Below are 25,408 nucleotides of genomic sequence, written 5' to 3'. Positions count from 1 at the left end.
TGTGGTGTTGCTACAATCTGGAACCTTAACAAATCCTGGGAGATGGTTCGTAAGGTATCCTCTATGGAAGGTAAGTCTTTTTGTTTTTGTGGTTCTGTTCAGATTAACTTATTTGTGAACGATTCCTTATTCCTCCCTTTCACGCTACAGACAATGGATTGCAAGTATTTTGTATGGGTGGATGAGATTAACAGAGGATGGGAGGGACTGGCAAGAGCCCTTGTTAGAAAAAATCAAGATAGCTCCTGTGGTAACCATGAGGTCAATATCACTGAGCAAGGAAGAGAGATTCAAGAGAATAGTGTGAAGATCTTGTTAAAGATAGTGAAGCTCCTGGGTGAAATTAGAACTATTAGGTCATGGATTATAACAATTTTTTTGAGTTTATTGATTTATGTAGGCTTGAATATACTCCAGTTAATCAATATGTAACTGTGCGTATGGTGTATGTTGTCCTGGGGTCTTTTTATGCAGCTATTTGGTTTCAATGATGATGAACTTCAAAGCTGTTTGGTTTCGATTATGATGAACTTCAAAACTCTGTTAATATATTCAGTTGTTGTAAAAAGAGTCAAGTTGTGTTATGGCATTAATGTTCATGATTGCTAATGTATTTGATATCTGTGATATTGGGGTTAACACAATTTTGACAAAAAAGGACATATAAATATCGTGATTTGACAAATCTAGCCGGAAATCTAGTATTGTATACTAAATAGCAAAATTGTAACCTGGAAATGGAACTAAATATTCATTCCATAAGGTATAATAAACCTTGACATAATTTTAACACAAGCATTTAGCAACAAAAGCCTCAAAACAAGTGTATGAGTCTGATGTAGCAGTAGCAAATCAAATGTACCTAATAGTACCAATACAAACCATGAACATGAAAGCATCAGGTTGTGAAATATAAGCTCTAGGCATAAGTTACAAAAAAATCATAGTATCAGAGTTGATAGAGCTCTCATTACAGTAAGTCCTTGATAAAAAAACAAAGTCACACTAGAAATTCCTATTTGTTGGGTGTGGAGTTGCTGCTGCCACTAGAAACTCCGTTGTTGTTGCTACTTGAAGATGCTTCTGGTGGTGGGCAGATTCCAGGTGCTGGCCATTTGCCTGCTGTTTGAATTGTGGATGGTGGAGTTGGCATGAATCGCATAAATCTTGTAGTCGTCCCTCGACTTGCACCATGCATTGTTTGTCTGATAACTTTTGGAGGAGGTTGGTTAGTTGGTGATGTAGGCCTAACAACAGAAGGTTGTGGTGTGGTAGGCATTATGGGAGTAGGTTGTGGTGGGGCAGGTCTGAGTGGAGAAGGTTGTGACGGTGGTGGCCTCTTAACGTTTCTCCTCCTAATTGGTCTCTTGGACATGGTTGGATTCATGATAGGTCTAAGTGGCACATATGCAGTTGAGGAGTTAGAAGGTGGAGGTCTTACTGCCATATGTTCTTCAGAAGAATTCACACAGTTCAGATCGTCAACATTCACCTATAAATGGGTAATTGCATTAAGTCAAATGTTTAATGCAAGATAAATTTATCTTCATGCCAATAAGTAGAAGAAGATAGTGCATATAAATAACTTACATTGGGTGAATCTAAAGCTGATGCTTCAGCATCTGCTGCCTCCAAAGTCTCTTCCCAATAAATCTCTTGCTCTCTGGCAGCATCCTCATCAAGATCATCAACAGCCATACCTTCAGTTGTTACTGCTGCACCCTGATGCTGCCATTACCTACTGCAGCTCCTTCGCTAGCTATAGCTTCTTTCTTCTTGTCACATCCTCTGCTATTATGACCAGTCTGAGACCACAGCAGCAATAATTGCAATTTTAATTTTTTTATAAGCCAATCAATATGCACAAGTAAACGAAGGAAACATTGAATGTTAAGTTATACCTTCAGACAATATTTACATTTAATGGGGCCATATCTTCTCTTTGCTTTATGGGGATCAGGATTCTCTCTAGGACCATCTCTACGACTGTCTCTCTTTTTAGTAGGTCTCCCAATAGGTTTCCTATACACAGAAGCAATAATGGATAGTGATTTCCCTTCTCCCAGTATTCATATCTTGGGACAGGTTGAACTGTCCACTGATATGCTAGGTTGTATGCTCCCATAGTAAGCCAGTTGTGAGCAAAGTCCTCGGCCCTGCAATTTTGGTATGCAATGGCAGTACAGGCATGCCTACATGGAAGTCCAGTAAGCTGCCATAACCTGCATGAATAGGTCCTTCTCCCTAAGTCTACACTCACCTTCACAGGTAACCTTTGAACCTCATAGACATACCCATCTTCATCATCGGAGGGAATGGACCTCCAATAGTTGCTCTCTTTTTTCTCCCTTTCCAAACGGCTTTGTTGCACAAGGTTTATTCTACCATGATATCCAACAAGTACCTTCTTTTTTCTTGCCAAAATCCTCATGACATAACCTCTCACTTCCTCTAACATTGTAATAATTGGCTTTTCTCGCATCTTTTTAATTTTGCTATTGAAGGTCTCGCAGTTGTTATTTGTATAGAAGTCCACCTTAGGGTACTCACTGAAGTGAGACCTTGACTACTGTTGCGGTGGAATTTTGTTAAGATACTCCCAAGCATGCTGGTTTATTCTCTTGACCCTCCCCATTGTAGCCTCAAATTCTTGTGGTGTAGTAGCCTTTGTGCATGCCCATATTGCAGCCTTCATTTCCAAGTCTGGCCATTATTTTTGAAAGTTCTGATAGATATGCATGGCGCAGAATCTGTGATGTGCACCTGGCATGATATCCTTTACTGCTGGAATTAGTCCCTGTCCATGGAATAGATGAATGAGCAAGAGTACTGAATACATATAAATAAAGCCTTTTACTAAGTGAGATTTAGACTAAAATTTGGTACTGAAATCAGATCAATTAAAATGTATACAAATCAGACAAAGACTACTAAATGCCATCAATTGGACCAACTAAACTGAAATCAGATCAATTAAAATGTATACATATCAGACAAAGAATACTAAATGCCATCAATTGAACCAACTAAACTAAAATCAGATCAATTAAAATAGAATTATGACTGAGTTTAGCGAATAACAACAACCAATTAACCTGACTAAGCTTTAATCAATTACTCAGTTAAAACAGTTTCGAATAAATACAATATATTTACCTTTTGCATGTCCGACATCAGGTTAAAGCCATTTGCTGCATGGTCACTGACATCATCCTGTAGGAGCTCCAAGAACCATTTCCAATTGTCCATGTTCTCTAACTCAATAATTGCATATGCTATTGGGAAGATATGATTATTTGCATCGGCTCCAATAGCAGTAAGTAATTGGCCTCCATAGTATCCTCTTAGAAATGTGCCATCTAGTCCTATAAAAGGTCGACAACCCTCAACGAATCCTCTCTTGCATACATTCAGACAAACATAAATTCTCTTAAATAAGAAACTCTCCAACCTAGGCATAAGAGACGTGTGTATCCTTATTGTACTTCCTGGATTTGTTTTCAGTGTCTCATTGGAGTAGTCACGAAGCCTAAGATATTGTGCAGCCTCGGAACCCTCAATCTTTTTTCTTGCTGTTGCCATTGACCTATAAATTTTTCTTTCGTTTACAATAAGCACATCAAACTCAGTTCTGAAGTAGTTCTCAGCATCCTTTACTCTCATATTAGGTTGATTTCTTATTCTGTCTTCCAACTCATCAACTACCCATTTTTCATTAGCAGATTTACAATGTAAGTTTCGTGGGCAAGTATGCTCATTCACAAAGGTTTTGACTTGATAACTCACCAGATATGACCTCTTGGCACAGTAAATTTGTCACGGGCAGTTTTCATCATAGCAAATAGCTTTGCATCTTGTTGAATCAATCCTTGGGAAAAAATACTTCTTCCAAGGTTAATATTGAACTTTCTTACAGCTTTCTTGTCAATGTTAAACTGGACAGATATGTCTCCCAAATTTTCATGATCAAGAGGAATAGATGTTGCTGGAACTGTGTTTGGTGTAGCAAATTCTTTAGATACAGGAACTGTGTTTGGTGTAACTGGAACTGATGGATTTGGGTTGGCATCTGCTTGGGCCTTTTCTGTACCATGGGTCTCCTCTGTAATTTAGGCTTCAGTTTGTACCCCCTTCCAGTTGAAGAATTCTTCTAGGACCTTTTGCCTTCTTTGGGGTTGGAGTCCTCCTAACACAAACTTTCCTCCTCCTCCTTAATGGAGTAACATTAACCTCACCAGGTGCTTCTACACCAGCTTCTTCATTTGTATCTATAACATCTGCTTGGCTAATGGGATGCTCTGTGTATAATTCAATCTTATGTCCATTCTCCATAGCAGCTTCATACATCTTAACAACATCCATGTCAAGTCGCAGAAGCCTCAAACCACCCTCAATTTCCATTCTAGGCTGTCGCCAGTAGAAATCGGAGATGATTGGATACCAATGTCTTTCAGTAGGTCACTAATGAAGAAGCCATTCAGAGTATCCACGTTAACTCTCTCCACCTCATTAATTTCACCTTCTGCATAACACAACTTGCCATCCGACCCCCTTTCAAGTCTACCTCTATGGTGTATTACTAACGTGATATGCGTCGTTGTAGCCATTTCTGTCAATAACAAAAAAAATTCATATCTTCTAATATTACCTAACACCCAAATGAATAAATCATCAAAAATTGAATGAACCATCAATAAATATAATCAGTTTATAACATTATCCAACACCTAATTTTTTTCAACATTAAGACATGAATAAACATAAAAAAATGAACATTCCATATCAATACGCCTACTATTGTATATGCTCATTTATGTTTAAGAACACATGAGTAAGCAACTCAGAAATTCACTAAACAAAACATGGTATGCACTGCTACAAATTTCACAAAAAATATGATTAAGAGCTAAAATCTGCATAAATTAACCAAACAAATTCACCAATTTGGTGTTCAACAAGGAAATTCAACTAGCGCATAACCAAAGTTTAATCACAATCATCATCAAGAAGTTCAGAAAACTGCATATTTGTGAATTAAAATGCCTAATGAAAACAAAATTTAAGCCCTATGCTGATCAGACATAAGGTTTAAATCAAAGACTCCATTCAGGCGATATATCGAGCATGTGGTGTGCAGCAAATTCAGACAGCATGTTTAGTCCGATGTAGGCATCAAACAACCTAGAAAATACAGCCACAGCAAACACATTCAGTCCAAAACACAGAAATCATATAACTTAACCTAATCAGATCACTAAAACAGAATGAAAAAGCAATAAAAATAAAGAAAAGAAAGTCAGGGAAGCAGGGGAAGAGAATGGAACCTGCGTTGATGAGAGGGAATGACGAAGAAAGTGGGCGAGGCGGAGGAGTGGTGGTCGCAGCGGCACAAAAGTTCGCCGCCGTTGGTTGCTCGCCGAAGTGGAAGATGCGTAGCAGGGGCTGTTTGCGCAGAGACAGTGTGACTTCGCGCAAAGGAGGGAAGAAATGGGGAAATAGAGAAGAAAAGGGAAGAAGGATTGGGCGATGCTGGTCGCCGGTGGTCGTTTCGGGTGGACGGAGGCGGTTGGGCGGATTGGTTGGTGGCGTAGGGTTCAGTACATGGTTCAAGTCTCTCTCTCTCTTTCTGCTAGGACATGCAGAAAGGTGGTGAGGAAGAAGATGGAATGGCGCAAAGTACCTCTAACGTTTCTCTTTCTCTCTTCTATATCTACCTAGAAGGTTCTTAAAAAATTAAAAATTAAAAATCAAAAGTCAGGTAAGTACTTAACGTGCCATGTTGGCCTTTAAGTTAACGGAGCTAACATTTTAATGACGTTCGGGTACTATCGACAGATGGATCCGGTCTTTCATGGTTACAAAGTCACTTTTCTTCTTCTATGGATACTTTTGTCCGCGTTCACAAAGTTTATAGGTACAAATGATAGTTTTTCCTTACTCTGAATCATTAAGCATTTTAATTATAAAGTAACGGTTAATACAATTAACATCTATATTAAAATTGTAATAATAATAATAATTTTTTTCAGTTATTAATATTCAAATTGCGTATTATTATGGTCTACTTATATATAATCAACAACACTCTTACTAATATTACAATATTACTTTATCGATCTCATAATCTCTCATACAAAATTGTCAGAAATCTCTTAAATTACTTTTAACTTTGGCATAAGATCAAATTTATAAATTCAAATATTTACTTACTTCAATATGTATAAAATATAAATTGCTAAATTAATTTTTGTTATAATTATTATCATAGAATTTATTATCATATAATTTTTTGTTTTAACATTTATATAGATTATTTTGTAACTAATTATAAAATAAAAATATATCTATTATTTTTAATTATTCAAAAAATTATGAACACAAAATTTATAATATTAGCTTTTGAGGGTTCATTAAATTTTCAAAACAATTAAAAAGGAATTTGAATCCTCTAAATTTTAGATTTTCACTCTAGAGGATAAAGTGAGATTTTTTACCATTAAATATTTTCTCTCATACTTTCTCTTGATTCTATTTATAAAATAAATGGTAATAGATCATAATTTATCTTCTAAGGTAAAATTTAAAATTTAGAGCATCCAAATCGATTAAAAAAAAGTTAATATAAAGTGAGGAAATAACATCATTGTAGTTGAAAAACTCTTGTTGCCTTGTATTAGAAGTTATTATGCAAGAAAAAAGAGAGACAAATACTCATTAATGATATAAAAATTTACTATAATCACTAGGTTTGCTTTTAAAAGATACCGTTACAGTAGGTTAAATAACAGACATTTATAAATTTTTAATTTAACAAAATGACAAGGGTATTTTTAAGAAAAATAAAATCTATGAATAAAGATAAATAGCATAGTTTGAAGGATATTGATGCTATCTTTTTCCAAGACAAATTTGGTCAAACAAATAAACAAGAAGTTGCCTATGAATGATGATAATGAAGGTAATATGTCACTAGGTTTTTGGTACTTTACACGAAATTATTATTATACTTGCAACATTATTGTGCAAACTAAGCCTCTCAAAATTCACAGGCATAATAATAAATCCAAGTATGGCAATTTAAGCTGATCTAACATTGTTCAAGGCAAGGCAAGCCTTTCAATTCACACTGTTTTGAATATGCACTAGAACAGACACAAGGCCTACTTTAGAAGACAAGAGTAATTTTCTATAAGTATCTATCTATGAATTCTTCTCCCCCAAAACTTACCAAAAATTTGCATATCCAAAGAATTCTTTGAATTAGGACAAAAACAATATCAGCGCTTAAGAATCTAAAAGACCAGCAAAGTAGTAACAATTTAAGAATTTAAGAACATAGTTGGTAGCATTCACAACATTCAGAAAAGGGGCTAACTTAATTTCAGCTGATATGAGCATAATACATGAACAAATGTTGATTTAACTCTTGAACAAATGGCAGAAAACAAGGAGGAGAGTCGTAGGGTACAACTCTGCAGCAACTAGAAACCAAGAATCATGAGAAATGTTGATCCCTTCAAGAGCTACTGAAACTGGTGGCGATGGGAATGACAATAACAAGGATGAGGATGAGAAGAATAATGATCCCAATGCAGAGCCACTTCCTACTGTTCCTCTGGTACTTTTTAGCGCTCACAAGTTCGTTGTTAGCATCCTTAACATAGTGAGAAGCATGGATCACGTGGTGCTCAATGTCATCCATCTTCTCCCCTTGAGCCTCCACCATAACCGCCATGTCCAAGAACACCTGATGCAACTCAAGCAAGCTCTTCTCGATCTCTTTCGCCGCATCGTGCCTGTCCTGAATCTCAACCACCGTTTCCATCACTTTCCCCCTCCCATGCTCCCCAATCGCCTTCCCCAAGAACTCCTCTTCCTCGCCATTCGAAATGATCTTCTCGATCACCTCTTCGTCCGGGTACTCACCGGTCACCGTGAAGTACCTTCTTCCAACAGTCTCCTTGTACTCTGTCATCATCCTCTGCCTCAGCCCCTGGAACTCCATCATCAGCTCCTTCAGCTTCTTCCGGAGCCCGTTCGTGACCGCGATCCGAGTGCGGTAGATGGCGGTTGTGGTCCCGTCCTTGAGTCCCGAGAGCCTCCTGTTTGCGGAGTTGGCTTTGTCCATGTCTTCCAGATGGGCTCTAATGGCCCGGGCCTTCTTCAGAAGCGTCACAATGTCGGAATTGATTCTTGTCCTTAGAGATTTCAGAGCGTCGGGCTTGTGGAGTGATTTTCCCTCCTCGTTGGCCTGTTGGAGCCTCTCGAGTATCTCGCGGAGGCTCGCCATTTCCGTCTTCACCTTCTCGGCTTCCTCCAAGAACAGGCCCATGTCCGTGTCCATGTGAGTGGTGGAAGAGCTCAGCTCCACTCCCTGCCCTGCTTCCAAGTCCAATTCGTCTTTCATTGCCGCTTTCTTCAGATCCACGTAGCTCGTGAATGACTTGGTCATTAGGTCGTTCATTTTCGATTCCCTGCAACAACACAAACACCAATCAGAACTCTCTGCAACAATTTAGGTTGGCGAAATTGTGAGTTGAAACAAACATACCTAAGATTTGAAGCACGAAATGTAGCAAGGTAAGTTATGTCTGTGTGTTTGTTGAAGAAGAAGAAGAAGTGAAGGGTGTTTTATGAGTTCAAAAGTGTAACAGATAGTTTAATAAGGAAATAATAGAGCCGTTGCCCAATTCAACGGCTACATTTTTTTCTTTCTTCAAATGTTGTATTTTATTTCCTTTTTTATCCCCAGTTTAACTTGTGTTCTATGCGCTTAAGTCTTAACTCCCACTTGTTAATTAGATCTCGCCTAATTAAGTTCTATAAATTAAACTACGCCATAAATATTTTAACATTATAATACTCAATGTCCATTCTAAAAGTTTGATTTCTTTTTTAGTTTACAGGCGATATTATTTTTATTTCCCTAATAATAATAATATTATAAGTAATTTAACTTATTTACAATTAAGATATTTTTTATTTTCTTAATCTATATGTATAATTAAAATTGGACACTTATTTGGAATTGGATGAATTAAGAGTAAGATGTTTTCACTATTTCAATCTTTTGGACAATTTATGAACAAAGATGTGGGTCTCACCTTCTTTTTCTCAAATCATACCTTCATTACTCTTATTCAAAGTGCAAAAATGAGGATAGGAAAAACGATATGTCCTATAAACAAAATGTCATATTGATAAAGCTGTGCGAAATTTAAGAATGAGACTGAAGTTCAATTTTGATATCATAAAATCTTTTAAAACAAAGCTCTTAATTCTTATGTTGACTTTAATAGCCTTCTTGCTCACATCATTTTTGTTACATTATCAACCAAGATTAATGGTTTGACCTGAAAGGCGAAAAATATATGAAATTTAAAGCCTTCTGTTCTGCTATTACTGTAAGAAACACATTTTACCAAAGTTCAATGCATATAGATATAGCATATGTGGCTCAAATGTTTCCAGCAGAAAGGTGACACATATATCCACCGACACACTCAAATTCATGATGAAGGTGACTTGAAACTTTAACCTTTCTATTTATGTTGTGTTGTTTTCCATCCTTAATCTCTTGCCTTTAATAATCAGTGCAATTCAAAGAGTTTGATGAACTGTGTGACACACTTAAGATGAAGAAGCCACATTCTGTTATGGTACCATTTCCATCACAAGGTCACATAAATCCATTCCTCAAACCAGCAAAGATCCTTCACACCAAAGGCTTCCACATAACCTTTGTCAACAGAGTTCAACCACTTGCGCCTCCTCAAATCCAGAGGCTCCAATGCTCTCAATGCCATTCCAAGCTTCAATTTTGAGACCATCCCAGATGGCCTACCTCCTCCCTCTAACATGGATGCAACTCAAAGCAATGAAGCATCCCTGCACTTTGTGACTCTACCAGCAAGAACTGCTTCATTCCATTCTCCAACCTTATCTCAAAACTCAATGCTGCTTCTGATTCTCCTCCAGTGACTTGCATAATCTCGGATGGTATCATGACCTTCACTCTGAAGGCTTCTCAGCAATTTGGTTTGCCTAATGTACTCTTTTGGACTCATAGTGCATGTGCTTTCATGTGCTTTACACAATGCATGAATCTCATGCAAAGAGGCCTAACACCACTTAAAGGTACATAAATATATTTGTAATCTTATAAAGTTGTTATAAGATTACACAGATTATTGGTTAGTACTTTATTTACTCTAATTAGTATGTGATTTATTTGTAGATGCAAAGTATCTAACAAACGGGGACTTAGAAACCATCATAGACTGGATCCCTGGCATGAAGAACATATCTCTAAGGGACCTTCCTGGAATCTATCACACCACAGATCCAAATGACAAGCTTTTGGACTTTGTGGTGGAACAAATCGAAGCAGCTTCAAGAACTTCAGCTATTCTCCTACCAACATTTGATGCCTTGGAGACTGATGTGCTGATTGCACTCTCCACAATGTTTCCAAAGCTCTACACCATTGGACCAATGGAGTTGCTCCTTGATCATCATCAAACTACTTCAGAGACCAAATTTGAGTCAAACAAGTGTAATCTGTGGAAAGAAGAGTCTGAGTGCCTTAAATGGTTAGATTCACAGGAACAAAATTCAATTCTGTATGTGAATTTTGGTAGTGTCATTGTAATGAAACCTGAACAATTGGCATGGGGACTAGCAAATAGCAAGAAAAAGTCCTTATGGGTTATTAGGCCTGATTTTGGTTGAAGATGAGGCCTCCATTGTGCCACAAGATTTTGTATCAGAAACCAAAGAGAGAGAGTTAATGGTGAGTTGGTGTCCACAGGACCAAGTTCTGAAGCACCATATAGTGGCAGGGTTTCTTACTCACTGTGGTTGGAATTCCACTCTTGAGAGCATAATCAATGGGGTGCCTCTCATATGTTTGTGATGAATGGGGATTTGGAATGTTGATGAATAGTGATGATGTGAAAAGGGATGAAGTGGAGATGCTTGTGAAGGAGTTATTGGAGGGTCAAAAGGGTAAGCAGTTAAAGACAAGAGCAATGGAGTGGAAGAACTTGTCACAACAAGCTGCAAACACTGATGGATCCTCCTTTTCTCAATTTGGAGAAAATGGTCAATGAAGTTTAATTCTTAATGGATTTAAGAGTTACACTATATTTTACAACAACGAAAAACATAGTTTCTTTTTTATTTATAATAAATAAATAAATAAATAAATAATTGGTAGTTTATATTTTATAATAGGTTTATGTTTGCACATGCAGCACGAGGGGAAGGCAAGAGAAGTTAAGGTTCCTTGAAAGAGAGATGGAGAAGTCATCAGATCTAACCAAAAGCATGGCGAAACCACTTCACGTTGCAATGCTCCCATGGCTAGCCATGGGACATGTTTATCCATGTTTCGAGATCGCTAAGATTCTGGCACAGTACGGTCACTTCTCAACTCTCATATCCACACCATCAATCATAGATCGCCTCCCCAAACTCCCACCACACCTCTCCCCATTCCTCAAATTCACCAAGCTTCCATTGTCACCCTTCATTGACACCAACCACCTCAATCAAGATGCGGAATCCACCATGGACATTCCCTCCAACAAGCTCTATTACCTCAAGACAGCCTTTGATTCCCTCCAAGATTCAGTTTCCCAGGTAATCAAGGCCCAAACCCCTGATTGGGTTTTCTATGATTTTGCAGCTAGTTGGTTACCACAGATATGTTGGAATCTTCAGATTCCCTGTGCATATTTCAGTCCTTGTCCTGCCTGGACCATTTGCTTCTTTGACACCCCAATGGAGCAATTGGGTGGTGATGTTGATGCTGCTACAAGAACAAAGCCTGAAGACTACTATGGCCCTCCCAAATGGGTCCCTTTTCCCACCAAGATTGGTTTAAGGCCTCATGAGGTCAAGAAATTGATGGAAGATGTCACTGTTAACGAAACGGGAGCTTCTCCTGTTTTTGATCTCAACAGAGCCAATTCTGCCTGTGACATGTTTGTGATAAGGAGCTCAAGAGATCTTGAACCTGAGTGGTTGGATTATCTTGCTGAGTTTTACAAGAAGCCTGTTGTTCCTGTGGGGTTGCTTCCGCCGCAAGCATCCGATGCTAAAGAAGATAATACTAACATTGATAGCCCTGATTGGATTCAAATCAAGGCATGGTTGGATACACAAAAAGGGTCATCAGTGGTGTACATTGCTTTTGGGAGTGAGGTGAAGCTAAGCCAAGAGAATCTCCATGAATTGGCTCTTGGCATTGAGGATTCTGGTTTGCCTTTCTTTTGGGTTCTGAGGAACCTTCAGAAGGGCCTTGTTGAGTTACCGGATGGGTTCGAAGATAGGACCAAAGATCGCGGCATTGTTTGGAAAACTTGGGCACCACAGGCTAGAATCTTAGCCCATGGATCAGTTGGAGGTTGCTTGACTCACTGTGGTTCTGGTTCAATGATAGAGAATCTTTATTTTGGACATGTTCTTGTTATGTTGCCATTCTTGCTAGACCAAGGGTTGTATGCAAGAGTGATGGAAGAGAAGAAAGTGGGGATTGAGATACCAAGGAAGGAGGAAGATGGGTCCTTTACAAGGAGCTCAGTGGCCAAGGCATTGAGATTAGCTATGGTGGATGAAGAAGGAAGTGCTTACAGGAAGAATGCTAAAGATATGGGCAACAAGTTCAGTAATAAAGATCTTAATAACCATTATATTGTAGACTTCATTGATTCCCTTCACAATCACAAGTTTGTATAGAGAGATCTAGAAAACATGTGTAGTTGAGCTGGAATAGGTCATTTCCCTTCTGTTCAATTTCACCTGGTTTTTGTTCTGAAATAAAAATGTTGAAATTATGGAGTTGCTTGTTATTTATGCATAGTTTTGAAAGGAAAAGATGAAAACAGTCACCCCTTAAAAGATGAATAATGCTATCTTTCTTAAGTCTTTTTGTTAACTAAGTTCAACTAAATTGTTCTAATATAACAAAAATCAATTACGGTTAACATTATTCTAAGTATTATTATTTAACTTGGTTCATAAAAGAACTTAAATATGTAACATTACTTTTAAAAGATTCTAGAAAATTTTTTTAAATTTGGTTAAGTGCTCACCAGATTGTTAAAGGTTTCAATGAATATGATACGTCATAATGACATTTAGGTAGCGTTTGTTTTGAGGTACTGAAACAGAGACTGAGAGATTGAGACTCAGTATCATGTTTGTTGGTTCAGAGATTGATACTAAAATTTTTGTTAGTATTTCAATACCTCCAAAAAGTAGGGGCACAGGGGACTAAAAAATTTTTAGAGATGGAGACTGAAACTTTAATAACATTTTATATCTAAAATATCCTCATTTCAATTAATTAATTCCAATTTTATCTTTTGTACAAATTAAATTAGAATTTTATTTTCTAATGAATAATAGCTCAAATGATATAATTTTTTTATACTCAATTAAAAAATTGCGGGTTCGAGTCTCCTATCTAACAAGATGATGTAAATTTGAGTAGAGATCATAATAGTATATTAGCAGCGTGGATCTCGTGGCATGTCGTTTTGGGACTTTGTTAAAGACCAAAAAGAAAATAACTCTGTAACACAACATGCATCACTTATTATAAATCGTTCAATTTATACTAAAATCACCCATTAAAATTAATTACCAGTATAGAATATATATATTAAAATCAACCATTAATATAAAATATATACTAAAATATAAAATAGTCATACACATTAAAAATATTTAAACCATACATATATTTATACACAAATATATTGATAGTTAATTTTAGCAACTAATTTTATAGTTCATTTAACATTTTTAATACCCAAGGCACATTAAAATTAAGTTAAATTACATAAATAAGCACTTAACATTTTTGTAAATTATTTGTAGGTTTATTAATGAAAGAATATTTGCTGCGAGGAACACATGGATAAATTTTTTTTATTAAACTTGGCCGAATGGAACCTTTCTTAAACCCCACCTAAAACTCATATGATAGCAACCCACACAAAAAAAAAGAAAAGAAGACACACACACACACACAAATATGGATTCAAGTGCAGCAATTCCATGCAATGGCAATGGCAATGGCAAAAGCGATAGGCCTCTTCACGTTGCCATGCTTCCATGGCTTGCCATGGGACACATATACCCATATTTCGAGTTGGCTAAGATTCTTGCTCAAAAGGGTCACTCTGTAACCTTCATAAACAGCCCAAAAAACATTGATCGCATGCCAAAACCACCTAAGACCTTACAACCATTGATCAAGCTTGTCAAACTTCCACTACCACAAGTAGAGAATCTTCCAGAAGGTGCAGAGAGCACCATGGACATTCCCAGCAACATGGTATCCAAACTCAAGCAAGCCTATGTAGGCCTCCAAGGGCCTGTAGAAGACTTGCTCAAACGTTCAAAGCCTGATTGGATTTTGTATGACTTCGCCGCCGGGTGGCTGCCGCCGATCGCCAAGAGACTTAACATTCCATGTGCTCATTACAACATCACTCCAGCTTGGAACAAAGGTTTCTTTGATCCTCCAAAGCATGTGCAGGATAAGAATAAGTCTCTTGAAAGCATGTGTAGCCCTCCAACATGGCTTCCTTTCAAAACAACCATGCATTTCAAGATGTTCGAGATCATAAGAGCCGTTATGTCTGCCAGGGATGAAAAGACAGGGGAAATTGACAAGTTTGATCTCCACAAAGCTTATTCCGGTTGCGACTTGTTCCTCCTCAGAACATCAAGAGAGCTTGAAGGAGAGTGGTTGGACTATATTGCTGATAAGTACAATGTTCCTGTGGTTCCGGTTGGATTGCTCCCTCCCTCCATGCAGATAACAGACCAAGAGAAGGAAGAAAACAATCCTGACTGGGTGCAAATCAAGGAATGGTTAGATTCTCAAAGATCATCATCTGTTGTTTACATTGGATTTGGTAGCGAGTTGAAGCTGAGCCAGGAGGATCTCACTGAGCTGGCTTATGGCATTGAGCTTTCTGGTTTGCCATTCTTTTGGGCTCTCAAGAACCTCAAAGAAGGTTCACTTGAGTTGCCTAAAGGTTTTGAGGACAGAACCAAGGATCGTGGTGTTGTTTGGAAAACATGGGCTCCTCAGCTTAAGATCTTGGCTCATGGAGCAATTGGTGGATGCATGAGTCACTGTGGTTCGGGTTCTGTGATTGAGAAGATTCATTATGGGCATGTTCTTGTGACTCTGCCATATTTGCTAGACCAAGCTCTGTTCTCAAGAGCGCTAGTGGAAAAGAAGGTGGCGATCGAGGTGCCTAGAAACGAGCAAGACGGTTCATTCACAAGGGAGTCAGTGGCCAAGACATTGAAATTGGCAATAGTGGATGAGGAAGGGAAGAGTTTCAGGGAGAATGCTAAAGAGATGGGGAAAATTTTCAGCTCCAAGGAGATTCATGATCACTACATTGAAGATTTCATTGCAGTTCTTCAAAAGTACAGAAAACCTTCCCATTGAAGCTCCATTAGTCTCATTTTCTTCTTCACTGTTGTTTCTACTGTGATGTTTGCTTTTTTAAATGAATAAAATGTGCAACAATGCATTTTGGTTAGTGCTTAGTCCTGCCAATGTGTTGGGTTCCTCGTCCTCATGCATGGCATGGCTATGAAACTAGAAGTAACAAATGAGTGAATTAGTAAGCATGCATGAAAGTGTTTGGTTATTTCCCAACCACTAACTGGAGTTGAAATGCTAATGTAAATGTTATGAATAAATAGTAAAAAGCTTGAATATTTTGATGTGAATACATAGTACAAATCAGTAAAATTTGTTTCAGTTACCTCAAACTGGTCTCCTATTGAGAAAACTTCTTTTCAAAGGAAACCAAACAATGAAAAAGGAGAAAAAAAATTAAGAAAAAATCAGTGGAAAGGATTTGATGACTTGTTTCAAATCCTCACACTCAATTGATGCTTCAAATTTCCCACATGAAGCAGATGTTGTCCTAAGGGTACTTTCCTAATGCCAAGTTCATCAACAACGCTTAAATCCTTGCAAACATCTACCATGAACCTTACCAGTGCTTCTGATTTCCCTGGCAAGTGCACTTTCTCAAAATTCAACAAGTGTTTCTGAGGTGCATTGTGCACATTAGGTGGTGTAAGGAACAATAACACTGTATGGCTACTACTCAGTTTCCCCATGTTCTTGACTCCAATGTGAATATCAAAGGCCAAGTTTTGACAATGCTCATCAGCAACTTCAAGAGACTTGCATTCCAAGGAACGACACACATGATCTTCTGCTAATGGAAATGAAACCAACTGCGGCGCCTTCACTATTCTATGCTCTATACTTGAGAAGCTAAGTCCATCTCCAAATGCGAAAACAGTTTCCCCTTTGTAAAATCTATATGTTCGACCGGGGTAACCCGTTGCAGGATCTGCTCTCATGTTCATGTTGGTCATTGGTACCTTATCTACATATGATTGAGGATACCACGTCATTGGGAGTCTTCCACCTGCATCCAGGAAAATCATCGATGACTCAAATTTGTGTTATTGTCGAAATGGAAATTTTGCAATATAAGGGTGTGTTTGGTTTGCATTTTCATTTTCAGTGTTTTCTGTTTTCACAGGAGGTGAATACAGAAAACAGTGTTTTCACTGTTTTTACTTTTTCCTTTACAAAATCCAGAAAACAGAGAACACTGAAAATGAAAATAGAAAATGAAAACGCAAACCAAACACACCTTAAGGGATGAGTGTAAGTGGCCTACTTGGATTATGAAAACCAAAAATCACATCAGCAATGGCTGCTCCACCGGCTTCGCCGGGATAGCCAACCCACAAGATGCTGGCAATTTTATCATTTGATTTTGCAAACGACACGTCCATTCCCCCTCCAGACATTATGGCAAGAATCACAGGTCCCTTGGATGCATTAGCAACTGCACTCACTAGAAGTTGTTGCTGCCCAGGAAGAAGAATGTTAACTCTATCAAGACTTTCTGCTTCTATGGCTAGACTTGCACCAACTACAATGACAGTTGCATCTGCAGAGGCTGCAATTTGTGTGGCATCATCTAGATCAGCATTTGAACATGCCACATCAGGACAACCCGGAGCATAGGTTATAGGAACCAAAGCTGTTAGGCCTTGCAAAGGTGATATATAGTTGCAAGGGATGCCTGCAAAATTTGCAGCAAATTAGATAAGTTTACCAAATTATATGCATAAGTTGGGAAGTTTTGATACCTTGATAGTTTCCAATCATGACCCTAGTAGCATTAGCATTTGGCCCTATAACTGCCAATGATTTAATGGCTTTGGCATCGAGAGGCAGCCCTCCTGGACTATTTTTAAGCAACACAATCCCTTGCCTTGCAGCTTCGCGAGCTAGCTCCTGGTTCTGTGATGTACAGACATCCGTTGGACCAAGGCTTCCATAAGGTTGCTTGCTTGGATCACCATCAAAGAAACCAAGGCGCATCAACATGGCGAAATTGTTGGTGACAGCGTTGTCAATGGCTGATTCATTCAAGAGCCCTTGCTTGATAGCCCCTTCTGTGTATTGGCCAAGATAATTTCCACAGTCCAAATCCAATCCTGTGAAAGTAACAAACCATAATCTATTGGTAATTCAGAAATATCCAATGAATATGTAATCATATTATAGTGTGTTACCTGCTAGAATGGTTTCGGCCGCAGCTTCTTCAGGAGTGCTAGTGTAGTGCTGATCTTTGTAAAGCACTTCTACTGAATCACAATCAGAAACTATATATCTGAATAAGAATAACCACACATGTTCACATTAGATTGTGAACAACATGGACAACAAAGATGTAAAATTAAAAATGATCATCGAAACCATAGTAGAATTTGAAGTTACCCATTTAATTTCCATTGGCCACGGATGATCCCTTTAAGTAGGTCTGGATCAGCACATGTTGGTTTTCCATTAACCTGATTGTAGGAACACATGACACTAGCCACATTCCCATCAATTACACAACTCTTAAATGGAGGTTGAAATGTGTCATCCAAATCTTGTTGTGTCACCTAAAAGAAATTGACAATTCAATAAAGGGTAAGAAAATGATTCTCTACATCCAAATCAAGCTACCTTTCTACTTGAAAACTTCAGGCAAATGTATAGATTAATTACCACAGCATTAAAAGTGTAACGCTGAATGCCTTTCCAGTTATCCAAATCATAGGCTGTGTAGTGCTTGCAACAAGCAGCAACCTTGAGCTTGTTGGGGTCACCATCATCAGTTTGTTGCAGACCTTTAACGTATCCTACGGCGTATTTGCTACTCAACAAAGGGTCCTCCCCTGGCGTCTCTTGTCCACGTCCCCACCTCGGATCCCTGAAAATGTTAATGTTTGGTGACCAATATGTTAATCCAGCCAACCCCACATTGTACATTGCCCTTGCTTCTGTTGAAACCACCTAAAATGACCACAAAAGAAATATGAACACCACAAAAGTTGGCCATTTTGCAGCAAAATATCATGAACTCCTTTTTTGGATTTTTGATAAGTTAAAAGCAAAGTTGGTGTTTTCCTTCATAAATGTATTATGAGAAAAATAGAATTGAGTTAGTGGTCAATTGACTCAATTCTTAAATTATGTAATTGGTAATCAATCAGCATCAACAACAACTATATTATTCACTCTGGCTTCAATTTGCAAGTTGGAAAGCCTCTGAAGTCTACTTCAAAATTGTGGCAGTTCACACCCGCAACTCACCTAAAGTTTTGTTTCATTTAATTATTGTACTGACTAATCAGACATTTTTACCTTTATGTTAAAAAAAAATAAAAACAAAAATAAATCTCTAAAGTCAATCCCTTTCCCCAGCTTTTCAAAATCTTCATACTTACAACACTAATTTAATAAGAACTCTCTTTTCTTTTTTCGGTGTTCACCTCTATCTAAACCGTTGAACCAAGTAATGAACTGCATTATGATTATGACTGTAACAGAAATATATAATAAATTCCTCAGAATAGAACTACCTCTACCAACTCCATTGACAAAAACTTAACTGCATTTTAAGTCTTTGTCAGAAAAAAAATTTAAGAAAACATAAATAAAATTCGTTACTGGTAAAATTTCAAATTATCAAATGCATTAGATTTATTGAAAACTTGAACAATTTTTTGTATAGTCAAACATTATCCAAAAACTGAGAAAAGAGAAGAAAGAAGAAGAAAAGAGAAAAGCGACTAACTTTTCCAATGGCTTGAAAGAGTGAAGTGTTGAAAGAAGCTGCTGTGAGAATAGGCATGGGAAAACTGGTGGCTGCCGGAACAAGAGTGGAAAAACGTGTGCCGGGGCCGACGTCGGAGACGCCATGAAGAGCCTCAGACCACCATTCATACTTGGGAATCCCAAGCCTGCTAACGGCAACAGCAGAATTCACCAGGTTCCCGATCTTCTCTTGCAGTGTGAGCCTCTTCACAAGGTCGCTTACTCTCTCTTCCACCGACAATGACTTGTTGCAGAATCCATAAGCAGACAAAGAAGGGTCCTTTGAAACATCGCATGCAAAAACTGCAGATGTTGTTTGCCCTTCCACTCTGTCAGAACTCAGCAAAACAATTGCATAGCACAATGAGATGCAGAGAAAAACAGAGACCTTCGGTACTCTGCTTTCGTTGTTACACCCCATATGAAAAACTCAAAACACAAAACGGAACAAGTTAGTTATTTCTAAAGAAAAGAAAAGAACTGGCAAAAGGGTTATGTTTTTGTGTGTTTGGTATCTATAAAAAGTAATAAAAAATGGAACTTGGAAAGGTTTAAAGATGTGTTAAGAACACATTGTTTTGTAGCAACCCGTGATGGGTGATGAAGGAGAAGGAGGAGGAGGAGGAAGCCCCCCTCCTTTGAATGCAGTTGTTTTGTTTGTTTTTGGCGGAGAGCCAAAAAGAAAAACAACTGAAAAAGAATCCTATTATGTAATTTGATCCAATGAGTGAGCTCTAATTTTTGTGTCTATATATAGTAGTATAATCAGTCAAGCACTATTGTAAGAAAAAAAATTTAGAATAGAAAGGAATAAGAGAAAATTTAAAAATAATCAAATTGATTAAAAGAGAAAGCGGGAAGAAATAATTTGATTAATAAAGAAATTTATAAAAGAAAGAATTCAATTTATTAATTATAATATGGTGACAGTTGCCTGATACGGTAAATCACTTGAAGACTTTGACGGCTAGGCTGGCTGCTACTACTTTTTGAGGAGTGAAATCAAAGGAAGACATCGTTTTATTGATTAATTACGAAAATGATGGAAAAAGTGTGTATTATATAACATGTAACATAATTATAAAGGAGTTCACAATTGAATCATGTGAAGCTTACTTAGATGGGGGGTAATCTGAATGAGTTGGACTTGTGATGTGAGGCTTTTAGGGTTGATCAGAATAAATGAATATGAGGTTGTCATTTTCATGGAGAAAGCGAATCGGGCATGAATGGATTAGATAGTTAACTGTTTAGTTCGGGGAGTGTATAATAAATGAAGCAAATGGATGGGATATTCTGTATGTGGTAATATCTACAACGATTGTATCAAATTGTGTTCACTGGTTTGTCATTAAAATGCAATGTTTTTTCATCAATCATGAATGATCAACATCAACCGTCATGCAATGTTTATTCATCGAGTTCTGAGTGGTCCTCTTAGTTCTAATTGGTACAAATTTTCTGAGAGCTGAGAACAATCGTATCTCACACGAATTGTATTATTAATGAAATCGATCACCAAACCAATCGGAATCAAGCGCAATAATATGGGCGAAATTGGGAAAATGTTTTTGTCAATCCATAATTCAAGGGTAAGATGAGTTTTTGTTAAGCTTAAGCATTTTGGTTCCCTAGTTATGATTTTGTCAATACACTACAAATTATTTGTTACGTACTAAAACTAACTACTAAAATTAATTATTATATATAATTTAATTTATTTTTAATATATATTTTATATTTTATTATATATTTTATTTTACTAATTTTAATTTTTACTTAATATAATTATTTTAAATTACATATTACCAAAATTAATAAAATAATAAATAGTTCAACATTTATCACAATCTATTTATAATATATTAAAAAGAATTTAAGGTAATTTTACAATCATACATAGACATTTAATTTTATTTTAGATTATTACATAAGATTTTATTTTAGGTAGCATAATTTTTTATGTTTACATTATGTTATAAAATTTTTATTGTATTTTATTCTCTCATAATAATTTATTTTTATATAATATTATAGAATTTTTTTACATTATTTTTTTAATCGCTATAATTGAATTATAAAACTTATTTTATTTTCTCATATTAAATTTACTGATTCTTATTTTTTGTTATTCTTTATTATAAAATTAGTGTTTGACTTTAATTTTTTATTTTTTTATGTAAGTTACATTATTATTTTTAATGTTAATATTAATTTTTTAATAAATATAAATTTAATTAAAATATAATTCTTTCTCTCCTTTCATACTCATCACTTTTTTTTATTTTTATTATATAAATTAACATTCGCTTCACATATTTTTTTATCTCTTCTCACATAATTTTATACTTCTTTTTTTTCTCTTTCTTCACTTTTGGTGTTTTTTGACACAATTAGAACTTGGTTATTGACTATTATTTTTATTTTTATTTTTTAAATTTGCTATAATGTATATACTAAATGATTATGTAATTGTATTTCATAGTATTTTTTTTATGTAATTATATTCATTAGTTATATAATGTTAGCATCAATCATTACAAAAATTAAATTAATTTTGGAGTATATACCCATTTTGGTCTTTAAAGAATTCAGATTGGACACTTTAGTTTCCAACTAAAATTAATTACTCGATTGGTCCCTAACAATTAACTCCGTTAGTCACTTAGATCCTTTACTCCGTTAATTCTAACGGAGGACAAAATAGTCCCTAACAACTCTAACAGTGGACAAAATGGTCCCTGATCTTCTCTGTTCGAAAATGATGGTTCTAGTTGAACTTGAGAAGGAGGGTTGAATCAAGTTAGTTTAAAACTTAAAGTTTCAAACTCTGTTTTGCTGTTGCTCAAGTTGCAGGAGATTATTTAAAATTGTCTCATACGCAGAACATTAAAAGAGCAAAGAAGAGGAGAAAGAGGCCAGCATGTATCCTGGTTCGGATTCTCAGTGCCATGAATCCTACGTCCAGTCTCCACCACAAACCATGGTGGAATTTTCACTATAATTCTCAGATTACATACACCAATACTATTGAATTAATTCCTAATCCAACTAGTATCTACCCCTAAGCTTTCTTCACCAAGTTTAGCAACCCCAAAGTGCTATCCCAATTTGGAAGGGAAATCTACACAGATTCAATTCTCACCAATTGCTAACCCAACTTGGCAAGGGAAACTTAATCCTAGTTCATACACCCAAATTACATCAGAAATCAGTGGCTATTTTGTATCACTCTTGCCTTTTCTCTCTTGGCTTTTGAACCTCACATAATTGCCTTTTTCAAAACAGAAAATAACGCAAGACAGACATAACGTAAAATCAGAATTAAGCTTGAGTAGAAGAAAGAGATTCCAGCCCTATGTTAGAGATGGTGCTCTGAATATGTGTGCTCTCTTTCTTAACTTCATATGTTGGATTGAAGCTTGTTTTATATCTTCATTTTGGCTTCATTGTAGCTTCATCCTCTTTGTTTTTCCTTGCTGCCCGTTGGAGTGGTCCTTGATGGCATGCAGTCCTTTTTTCAACCTGCTCCACTTCTCCTGCTGTCTGAGGAGCTCCACCACTACCTCTGCTGTCCTTAGAGTTTCTTTCTTCCTTGGCATGCTCTTCTTTTGCATCCTGCTCCATGATCTTTGCCATACGAGGAGCTGCTCCTTACTTCTGCATATTTGTGTTTTGCTCAACCACCAACAAAATGTTGCTCTGCTATTGTCCTTGGGTTAGTGGGGTGTGCCTTTGTGTCCTTTCTTGCTTTTGTAGAGCCACACCTGTCCTTGCTGTATTGTTGCTTCCTTTGTTTTCTAGCTGTCTTGTTTTGCTTGTGATGTAGACAGCTGTCCTTTTTCTTTTACCAAATGCATAGCCTTTGCTTTTTGCTGAACGGTGTAATAAAGATGAAGTATTGGGCTTGTGCATTTGCTTGGAACATCAAAGGAATAAACAAGTAGCATTGCTTGTCTGTGAGAGAATTAATGGGCCTGCCACAATAAAACACACATTAAACAATATTGGGCTTTTCAACCCAATTAAATGTTTGTCATCATTAATCAACCCAAAATCAAACTAGGCTCAACAGGAAACAACACTATTCTCTCCCAATTTTCATCATATCTTGCATAACACTTACAGTCTAACACTGTAATTTCAAACTATACAATGCACACTCTATAAATTTAATGTTCACAAGAAAAAAATCCTCAACTTGTTCTCAACCAATTCATACTTAGGAAACTAATGCCTATGTCTCTCAACTAGTTGTCGTCTTCGATGGATCCCATAGACAGCAAGTCTGATTTAATTTGTTAAGACTCGTCGTCGTCGTTGCCATCTCCCTCCTCCTCTATCCTAACATCTCCATAACCACATTGCACACAACTCCGATCGCTTTCTTCAGCTTCTTCTCCGAACTAATGTTCAGTAATCGCTTCAGTTTCCATATGAGCGGCAACGGCGACATTGCTCGTTGTAATAGCTTGGATGCGACGTCAAAGCTGTCTGCCAACCTGGACTTCAGGAAAGAAGGAATGAAGCACTCGGTGTTTATTTCAAATGAGAATTTGCATATGATGTCAAAGGAGAATCTTCTCGTAATGTCCTAATGTTCAACAATCTATATTGCTTGCCGGAGAGTGGAGAAAGGCGTGTCCTTGGAGTAGTTGTGGAATTTGATCTTGAGGATGTCGTGGACGTTGTCGGAGTTGGGGTGATGTTATCAAAGACGTGGAAGTGGATGCTTTTGGTGGGTGAAGTGCAGATGAGGTGGATGTACCAGTCACAAAGATTTAGGAAGTGTGTGGTCCATGACATGTTGAGGTAGGTGTGACACATGTGACAATTACACCATAGCTTAATCTTGGAGTTAAAGAGGATGAAGGAAAAGATGGAAGAGAAGACTGTGAAGGTGAAGAAGGAGAGTATGAATGTTAGGGTTATGCGAGATATGATAAAAATTGGAGAATAATAGTGTCGTTTAGGGATCATTTTGTCCCTTGTTAGAGTTGTCAGGGATCATTTTGTCCCATGTTTGAGTTTTTAGGGACCATTTTGTCTTTCGTTAGAGTTGACGGAGACAAGGACCTAAGTGACTGACGGAATTAATTATTAGGGACCACTCGAGTAATTAATTTTAGTTGGTGACTAAAATGTCTGGTTTAAAATTCTTTGAGAACCAAAATAGGTATATACTCTTAATTTTGATATGTCACTAAACAAAATTGTAAACTGCTTAATCAATTAAATTTAATACATAACATTACTAAATTGAATTATAAAATAATAATTAAATATAATTATTATCTATATTTAACTGTGTACCTTTTTTATTTTTTTATTATTAAATAATAATATTAAATCATATATAAATTACTAAAAAAATTTTTACAATACTTTTTATAAATTAATTTTTAAATTTAATATTAATTTACATATTATTTTTCCTATTTTTAAACGATATAGTAATTTAAAGGGATAAGTATTGTTTTGGTCCCTTACGTTAAGGGTCGGAATCGAAATCGTCCCCGATGTATATTTTGATTTAAAATCGTCCTTAAAGTCGCTTTTGAATTTAAAATCGTCCTTTAAGAAGTAAACTTTTTATAAATGACGATGATACCCTTCTGGTTTACTGGAAGACAGGGTCGTGCACATTCTATCAGGTATGTGTAGCTGTTCAGACCCTGTTGTCGCCGTTCGTGCTTCATTTGTCGCCACCATCTCGCCGTTTGCGTCGTGCCATCGTGAGCAGAACCACGAAGAGAGATGGATCGCGAGTGAGGGGGTCACGGGCTTGGAGCCGCCGCGTCTTCATCACCACCACGTCCTCGCCGCGCTGCCGCCGTCGTCCTCACCACGCTACCGGGTGTGGAGAGAGAAAGAAGGGGGGAGAAACAGGGAGGTCGCCGCCGTGACCTCCTCGTCGTCGTCGGCTTCCGCTCTGCTGCTGGTTGTCGCCTCACCGCTGCTGCTCGCCGCCTCTGCTTCTTGCTTCGCTGCTTCATCTTCTGCTTCTTCTGCTTCTTGATTTGTTGAATCATTGTTGGTTTTGAGGTGTTGGTTTTCTTGATTTCTGAATTTCTTGATTTCTGAATTGTTTGCTGTTGATGGAAGAAGTTTGTTAATTGATGATTGTTTGTTGTTTGTTGTTGTGGTGGTGGTGGTGGTGGTGTTGGTGTTGGTGTTGGTGTTAGT

At 37.0% G+C, this 25,408-nt stretch overlaps 5 protein-coding genes and 1 pseudogene across 5 annotated transcripts; 3 read left to right on the top strand and 3 right to left on the bottom strand.

The window, feature by feature from the left end:
- Positions 1-1,015: 1,015 nt before the first annotated feature.
- On the bottom strand, positions 1,016-1,698 carry LOC127742786 (proline-rich receptor-like protein kinase PERK2). Its single transcript, XM_052255527.1, has 2 exons — positions 1,591-1,698; positions 1,016-1,492 (listed from the first exon to the last, which is right to left on the bottom strand). Exons 1-2 carry the CDS (start codon positions 1,696-1,698, stop codon positions 1,016-1,018), a joined length of 585 nt encoding a protein of 194 aa, XP_052111487.1.
- Positions 1,699-7,284: 5,586 nt separating this feature from the next.
- Positions 7,285-8,645, bottom strand: LOC107468559 (syntaxin-related protein KNOLLE). The gene is made up of 2 exons (XM_016087865.3): positions 8,552-8,645; positions 7,285-8,474 (listed from the first exon to the last, which is right to left on the bottom strand). The coding sequence occupies exon 2, from the start codon at positions 8,462-8,464 to the stop codon at positions 7,517-7,519; it is 948 nt and encodes a 315-aa protein (XP_015943351.1). The 5' UTR covers positions 8,465-8,474; positions 8,552-8,645; the 3' UTR covers positions 7,285-7,516.
- A 960-nt stretch (positions 8,646-9,605) lies between these two features.
- On the top strand, positions 9,606-11,387 carry LOC107468556 (7-deoxyloganetin glucosyltransferase-like; annotated as a pseudogene).
- On the top strand, positions 11,215-12,839 carry LOC110272336 (soyasaponin III rhamnosyltransferase-like). Its single transcript, XM_021132560.2, has one exon. It carries the CDS (start codon positions 11,299-11,301, stop codon positions 12,739-12,741), a length of 1,443 nt encoding a protein of 480 aa, XP_020988219.1. The 5' UTR covers positions 11,215-11,298; the 3' UTR covers positions 12,742-12,839.
- Positions 12,840-13,978: 1,139 nt separating this feature from the next.
- On the top strand, positions 13,979-15,768 carry LOC107468558 (soyasaponin III rhamnosyltransferase). Its single transcript, XM_016087864.3, has one exon. The coding sequence runs from the start codon at positions 14,045-14,047 to the stop codon at positions 15,479-15,481; it is 1,437 nt and encodes a 478-aa protein (XP_015943350.1). The 5' UTR covers positions 13,979-14,044; the 3' UTR covers positions 15,482-15,768.
- On the bottom strand, positions 15,739-19,931 carry LOC107468555 (beta-xylosidase/alpha-L-arabinofuranosidase 1). The gene is made up of 7 exons (XM_016087862.3): positions 19,203-19,931; positions 18,131-18,418; positions 17,855-18,024; positions 17,650-17,747; positions 17,221-17,571; positions 16,743-17,153; positions 15,739-16,484 (listed from the first exon to the last, which is right to left on the bottom strand). The coding sequence occupies exons 1-7, from the start codon at positions 19,641-19,643 to the stop codon at positions 15,913-15,915; spliced, it is 2,331 nt and encodes a 776-aa protein (XP_015943348.1). The 5' UTR covers positions 19,644-19,931; the 3' UTR covers positions 15,739-15,912.
- Positions 19,932-25,408: the final 5,477 nt, after the last annotated feature.

Source organism: Arachis duranensis, chromosome 10 (assembly GCF_000817695.3).
Source record: "Arachis duranensis cultivar V14167 chromosome 10, aradu.V14167.gnm2.J7QH, whole genome shotgun sequence".
Taxonomy (NCBI): Eukaryota; Viridiplantae; Streptophyta; class Magnoliopsida; order Fabales; family Fabaceae; genus Arachis; species Arachis duranensis.
This window is presented reverse-complemented; position numbering and strand designations above follow the sequence as displayed.

Bases quoted from the DNA above. Each gene is read 5' to 3' on its own strand.
- LOC127742786 (XM_052255527.1), bottom strand. From the start codon at position 1,698: ATGGCTGTTGATGATCTTGATGAGGATGCTGCCAGAGAGCAAGAGATT. The intron at 1,493-1,590 runs GTAAGTTATTTA...ACCCATTTATAG, and splicing joins CAGCTTTAGATTCACCCAAT to GTGAATGTTGACGATCTGAA.
- LOC107468559 (XM_016087865.3), bottom strand. From the start codon at position 8,464: ATGAACGACCTAATGACCAAGTCATTCACGAGCTACGTGGATCTGAAG.
- LOC110272336 (XM_021132560.2), top strand. From the start codon at position 11,299: ATGGAGAAGTCATCAGATCTAACCAAAAGCATGGCGAAACCACTTCAC.
- LOC107468558 (XM_016087864.3), top strand. From the start codon at position 14,045: ATGGATTCAAGTGCAGCAATTCCATGCAATGGCAATGGCAATGGCAAA.
- LOC107468555 (XM_016087862.3), bottom strand. From the start codon at position 19,643: ATGGGGTGTAACAACGAAAGCAGAGTACCGAAGGTCTCTGTTTTTCTC. The intron at 17,154-17,220 runs GTATCAAAACTT...CAAATTTTGCAG, and splicing joins CATGATTGGAAACTATCAAG to GCATCCCTTGCAACTATATA. The intron at 16,485-16,742 runs GTAGGCCACTTA...TCCTGGATGCAG, and splicing joins TTTTGGTTTTCATAATCCAA to GTGGAAGACTCCCAATGACG.